Source organism: Stomoxys calcitrans, chromosome 2 (assembly GCF_963082655.1).
Source record: "Stomoxys calcitrans chromosome 2, idStoCalc2.1, whole genome shotgun sequence".
NCBI classification, from domain to species: domain Eukaryota; kingdom Metazoa; phylum Arthropoda; class Insecta; order Diptera; family Muscidae; genus Stomoxys; species Stomoxys calcitrans.
Window position 1 is genome coordinate 25,362,264 of NC_081553.1, and position 6,000 is coordinate 25,368,263.

Here is a 6,000-nt window from a genome sequence, read left to right on the forward strand (position 1 = left end):
ATAAAATAAAATAAAATAAAATAAAATAAAATAAAATAAAATAAAATAAAATAAAATAAAATAAAATAAAATAAAATAAAATAAAATAAAATAAAATAAAATAAAATAAAATAAAATAAAATAAAATAAAATAAAATAAAATAAAATAAAATAAAATAAAATAAAATAAAATAAAATAAAATAAAATAAAATAAAATAAAATAAAATAAAATAAAATAAAATAAAATAAAATAAAATAAAATAAAATAAAATAAAATAAAATAAAATAAAATAAAATAAAATAAAATAAAATAAAATAAAATAAAATAAAATAAAATAAAATAAAATAAAATAAAATAAAATAAAATAAAATAAAATAAAATAAAATAAAATAAAATAAAATAAAATAAAATAAAATAAAATAAAATAAAATAAAATAAAATAAAATGAAATAAAATAAAATAAAATAAAATAAAATAAAATAAAATAAAATAAAATAAAATAAAATAAAATAAAATAAAATAAAATGAAATAAAATAAAATAAAATAAAATAAAATAAAATAAAATAAATAAAAATAATAAGAAATGAAATAAAAATAATAAGAAATGAAATAAAATGAAATAAAATTAACTGAATGAAATGATAAAATGAATGAAATGAATGAAATGAAAGAAATGAAAGAAATGAATGAAATGAATGAAATGAATGAAATGAATGAAATGAATGAAATGAATGAAATGAATGAAATGAATGAAATGAATGAAATGAATGAAATGAATGAAATGAATGAAATGAATGAAATGAATGAAATGAATGAAATGAATGAAATGAATGAAATGAATGAAATGAATGAAATGAATGAAATGAATGAAATGAATGAAATGAATGAAATGAATGAAATGAATGAAATGAATGAAATGAATGAAATGAATGAAATGAATGAAATGAATGAAATGAATGAAATGAATGAAATGAATGAAATGAATGAAATGAATGAAATGAATGAAATGAATGAAATGAATGAAATGAATGAAATGAATGAAATGAATGAAATGAATGAAATGAATGAAATGAATGAAATGAATGAAATGAATGAAATGAATGAAATGAATGAAATGAATGAAATGAATGAAATGAATGAAATGAATGAAATAAATGAAATGAATGAAATGAATGAAATGAATGAAATGAATGAAATGAATGAAATGAATGAAATGAATGAAATGAATGAAATGAATGAAATTAATGAAATGAATGTAATGAATGAAATTAATGAAATGGAATGAGTAAAATTAATGAAATTAATGAAGTGAATGAAATTAATGAAAATATTCAAATGAATGAAATGAATAAAATTAATGAAATTAATGAAATGAATGAAATTAATTAAATTAATGAAAATATTGAAATGAATTAAATTGATGAAATGAATGGAAGGAAATGAAATAAAATGAAACGAAATGAAACAAAATGGAATGAAGTGGAATGAAATGGAAAGGAATGGAATGAAATGGAAAGGAATGGAATGAAATGGAATGAAATGGAATGAAATAAAATGGAATAAAATTGAATAAAATGGAATGAAATAAAATGAAAAGGAAGGAAATGAAATGGAATGAAATATAATTGAATGGAATGGAATGAAATGAAATGGAATGGAATGGAATGAAATGAAATGGAATGGAATAGAATAGAGTGAAATGGAATGGAATGGAATGAAATGAAATGAAATGAAAAGAAATGAAGTGAAATGGAATGGAATGGAATGAAATGAAATGAAATGAAATGAAATGAAATGGAATGGAATGGAATGGAATGAAATGGAATGGAATGAAATGAAATGTAATGAAAGGAAATGAAATGGAAGGAAATGAAATGAAAAGAAATTAAATGAAATAAAATTATGTAAAATATAGTTAAATAAAGTAAAATGGAATAAAATAAATTATAATAAATAAATAATATACACTTTCTCATCCTATTCCACAGCTCACCACAAATACCCCCTGGCAAGTGTAGCGATGATTGAAAACAACTTATTTGTCGTAACTGCAAATAAACAGCAAGTCATAACCCGTAGACACCTACAACCCTTAAGTGCAAAGCCAGGTCATGGAGGTTCTAATGGACACTCAACAAAAATTGAGTAATGTTACAATGGCATGTTGGCGTATAGTTTAGCTACTTTGTTCAAAGTTTTCATGGCAACGAACCCATTTTTATTCAATTCAATTCGAATCATTATATTCGTTAACGCTCGAGTGAAGTTAAGAATTTGTTAACATTATAATATGGGAAAAAATGTACTGCTGGAGTGGATGAACTACTCAACTGAATATATTTTACATTATTGTAGATATTTTTTAAATATTTCACAGAATTTCTGTGTGTATGTGTGCGTGGCTATGCAAATTGATTAATAAATTTATTATTGCCTAAATTCGATTTAAGGCTGATGTTTCACAACAAGAGCACAAAATATAATCATAAAACTGGTATAATGGCCGGATTGAATTTTCAATCTGTTGGTTAGACAATATTTAGCTGCGTGTGTGTGTGCATAAAGCAAGAGACATAAGTACGTATTTTATGTGTACTCATAGTGAAAATATTTACTGTGGAAATATTATCTATGTTGTATTCCATTAATATGGGCAATGGCTTGATATTTAAAAGGTCATTCCAAAAATTGTTTGCAATTTAGCAAATATTTGCATTAATATGTACTTAAATTGCCTTAAAGACTGAAAAACAGGTGAAAGTGATGGCTTAACATCCGCAATAATAATTGTAGCCAACTCCCCAGAAGTTTTCGAAACTACATTGCTTTGACAAAATGATAGAAATACACTGTCATTTGTTTATTTCAGATTTTTTATCTATGTAATTGACAATACGTTTCTGAAACTTAAAAATTTGTTGTTGTATCTATTAACTAATAATAAAATATGGAAAAGATCCGCATTTGTGTTCTTGGCTCCGGGAATTTGTAAGCATTCCCATTTCATTTTCTGTCTATATAAATTGTTATTTATTTTGTTTATATATAGGGGCATAACTTTGGCTAAAATATTGGCCCTAAATGCTGCCATTTTGCCTGATGTCGAAAATCTTGTCCAAATGTTTGTTCAGGATGAGCTCTTTGAGGGAATGCGCCTCAACGCTATCATCAATAGTCATCATGTGAATGCAAAATATTTGCCAATGCTGGACTTACCCGCTAATTTGGTGGCCAGCACTGATTTGGTGGCTACAGCAAAATATGCTGATATCATAGTTTTTGTAATGCCTCAACAATGCGTTCGCGAAACCTGCAACATTCTATTGGGTAAAATTAAACCAAATGCCATGGCTATTTCAGTTGTCAAAGGATTTATGTTGACCGAAAATGGAGAAATTGAGTTGATTACTCAGGCAATTGAGAGGTTCCTAAAGGTTAAGCCATTTTTAACATTTATGTATATTATATAGATTCCCCTACTTCTATTTTCCTGAAAAAAGATTCCGTGTGCTGTTCTAGTGGGTGTTAACTTGGCCAGCGAAGTTACTCTGGACAACTATTGTGAGGCCACTTTGGGCTATCGTGATATGAAGCACATGAAATTGTTCAAGGATTTATTTAGCACTCCAAAATTCCGAGTAACCGTCATTGATGATGCCGATGGTGTGGAAGTTTGTGGATATTTAAAGGTAAGCAAATATCCAGATCAATATTCGAGGGAAGATAATTTTTCAAATCAGACAAGAGATAGAAAGAAACAAGTAAAGAAATGCAAAAGTCGGGCGGTGCCGACTATACAATACTCGACACCAGTGTAGGTAGTACTTTTTATATGTAGAACTTATCACGAAATCTAGTTAGACTTTAAATTGGATACCAATTGAAATAGCAATTTAGAACTGCGCTAAGTATGGTTCAAATCGGTCCATGTTTTGATATTGCTGCCATATAAACCGATCTTGGGTCTTGACTTCTTAGGCCTCTAGAGGGCGTAATTTTCGTCCGATTTGGAAAAAATTTTGTACAACGGCTTCTCTCATGACCTTCTACATTCGTGTCTGAAATGGTATGAATCGGTCTATAGCCTGATACAGCTTGAGCCTCTAGAGGGCGCAATTCCGTTCCGATTTGGCTGAAATTTTGCATGACTTCCAACAACTGTACTAAGTATGGTTCAAATTGGTTCATAACCTGATATAGCTGTCATATAAATCGATCTGGGATCTTCACTTCTTGAGCTTCTAGAGGGCGCAGTTATTATCCGATTTGGTTGAAATTTTGTACAACGGGTTCTTTCAACATACGTGTTAAATATGGTTTGACTCGGTCTATAGCCTGAAACAGCACAACAGAGATACCTCTGCAACCAAATTCGGCCCGGCCGAACGTTTTTAGATGTTTCTTTTTACATTCTAAAGTATTTGCAATTTTAGTTTTCATACATCGCAGCACAACCGCCTTCGATGTTTTATGCCACCTATTCCAATAGTCTTTCTGTAATGACTAATTATTCTTATAATTTTTTTTCCTTCATGCAGCACATCATTGCCTTCGCCTCGGGTTTGTTGGATGGTCTGGAGGCGAATGAAAATACCAAATCTGCTTGTCTACAGTTTGGTCTCATCGAAATGATGCGCTTCATTGACGTCTTTTATCCGGGATGTAAATTATCAACATTTTTTGAAAGTTGTGGCATCGCTGATGTCATGAGTGTCAGTTGCCGTAGCCGTAATCGACGTTTGGGTGAACTTGTGGTTAAAACTGGGCATACAGTTGAATATTTGGAGAGTAAGTTGATGGGCGGCGAAAAAGTTGTGGGACCGATAACAATAAAGGCAGTCAACACCATGTTGCAGCAAAAGGGACTACAAAAAAAGTAAACTGACATGTTATTAGGTGTTGGAAGTGTTTTGTATTGGAGAAAATATTTCAATTTCTTTAAAGATTTCCTTTATTTTCAATGCTGTATAAGATATGTACAAATGAATGCAAGCCCTATGATTTGCTGGAATGTATAGCTACCATGCCCAAAACCATGTAATTTTTTATAAAATTGTAATCCATAGACAATACACCGAACGAAAGTTTTATTCTAATGGAATTGATGGTAAATTAATACCAAAACAATACCATATGGTATGGATGATATAAAGCATTATAAATACCATAGGGTATTGTCTTGGTATTTATTGGTATTTAATCACGGTATTGCTTTTCTATTGATACCAGTGGTACCATACGGTATTTTTTTTTTTTTTCGGTGTACATATGTATATATAATTTTATATTAAGTACAAGTTCATTTGTAAGGATTTGGTATATTAGTTAATTATTTGCACTCTATTATTTTATTTTTAGCTATCACCCCACACAGTGGTTTCCTCTTTAGGAATTTTCGAGAAATTGTTATTAAATTAACAGCATTTGGTGTGAAATAAATATTTTCAAAACCCTCTTCAAATTAATCCTAATAGATTTTAATAGAATTTTGCAAAAGCAGGTATTAAACAACCAGTCTCATATTTTGTTTAGATTTGTAAAAGCGTTCTTAAGCGGAAATATTAATCCGTTCTACATTAAGTAAAAATCGGTCGAATGTCATGGTTGATAGGGCCATTTAAGTGTTTATCGAAATATATATGGGAGCTATGTCTAAATCTATCTGGAATTGTAAATGGGTCAAATTGGTTCGATATAGCTTCCATATAAACCGATTTCCCTATTTTCAATAACTGTGCCAAGTATGGTTTGAATCGGTTCATCACATGATATAGTTGCCATATAAACTGATCTCCCAAGTTAATTTCCTGAGAATCTGCAACACCAAATTATCACTCGATTTGGTTGAAATTTTTAGTAGCTATATCTAACAAGTAAAAGCGTGCTAAGTTCGGCCAGGCCGAATCTTATATACCCTTCACCATGGATCGCATTTGTTGAGTTCTTTTCCCGACATCACTTCTTAGGCAAAAAAGGATAAAAGAAAAGATTTGCTCTTCTATTAGAGCGATATGAAGA

General features: G+C 28.8%; 1 protein-coding gene across 1 annotated transcript; it reads left to right on the forward strand.

Moving 5' to 3' along the window:
- Nucleotides 1–2,873: 2,873 nt before the first annotated feature.
- LOC106091793 (glycerol-3-phosphate dehydrogenase [NAD(+)], cytoplasmic-like) lies at nt 2,874–5,447 on the forward strand. The gene is made up of 6 exons (XM_059362471.1): nt 2,874–2,970; nt 3,032–3,416; nt 3,483–3,671; nt 4,521–4,858; nt 4,927–5,019; nt 5,341–5,447. The coding sequence occupies exons 1-6, from the start codon at nt 2,930–2,932 to the stop codon at nt 5,369–5,371; spliced, it is 1,077 nt and encodes a 358-aa protein (XP_059218454.1). The 5' UTR covers nt 2,874–2,929; the 3' UTR covers nt 5,372–5,447.
- The last annotated feature ends 553 nt before the right edge of the window (nt 5,448–6,000 follow it).